The 633-nt window shown below is 37.3% G+C and overlaps 1 protein-coding gene across 1 annotated transcript in view; it reads right to left on the minus strand.

The window, feature by feature from the left end:
- LOC119587344 (protein transport protein Sec24A-like) overlaps positions 1–633 on the minus strand; it is a gene marked incomplete at its 5' end in the record, with an annotated part of 16730 nt that overhangs the window by 8121 nt on the left and 7976 nt on the right. The window contains 2 exon segments of the mRNA XM_037936091.1: positions 19–218; positions 397–508. Of these exon segments, the coding sequence (XP_037792019.1) occupies positions 19–218; positions 397–508 (312 nt within the window).

The following is a 633-nucleotide window of genomic DNA, read 5'->3' on the forward strand; positions in this document are numbered from 1 at the left end:
TACTGACAAAAGCCTTACCATTAGTTTGTAAGCTGCTTGAAGGGCTGGGCCAAGTGCCGACTGCGTCTGGACAGTCCCAGCCTGCGACTCAGGCAGCTTTGATAACAATTCTTCTATTAATGTGCGGCTTTGCTCAAGGTTAACAAGCAGGTCCTCAGGATTTGGGACAAACATGTCTGACACCTCCCCAACCTCTAGGATCTGTACACTCTTTTGGTCTGCAGGAACAAGGTGCATATATGTTTTACAAACTGCATTCACTGACTATACAAATTCAAGAAACAGATATATGAATGAAAAAAATTAAAATTACTTATATACATACACATTTAATACAAATATAAATATGTACCAAATATAATACCCTAATCTCACAGAAATAATAAAAATTATTACCTTCACCCATCAGATAAAATTGGACATTGTTGGAGAAAGTGATAAAGCCAATCATGGTTCGCCTGTCACCTGGGATCTTGTCCAGCTGTGCAAGCAAGGTGTCGCATACAATCTGAAAATATGAACAACTGGTTTCATTTAAGCTGCATAGAAATACTTTTTACAGCTCATACAGCCCCACATGAGATTTGAATTTAGTGATTATCTTATATTTACCATGAATATCTTTAAACTCTA

This window comes from Penaeus monodon, chromosome 22 (genome assembly GCF_015228065.2).
Source record: "Penaeus monodon isolate SGIC_2016 chromosome 22, NSTDA_Pmon_1, whole genome shotgun sequence".
NCBI lineage: Eukaryota > Metazoa > Arthropoda > Malacostraca > Decapoda > Penaeidae > Penaeus > Penaeus monodon.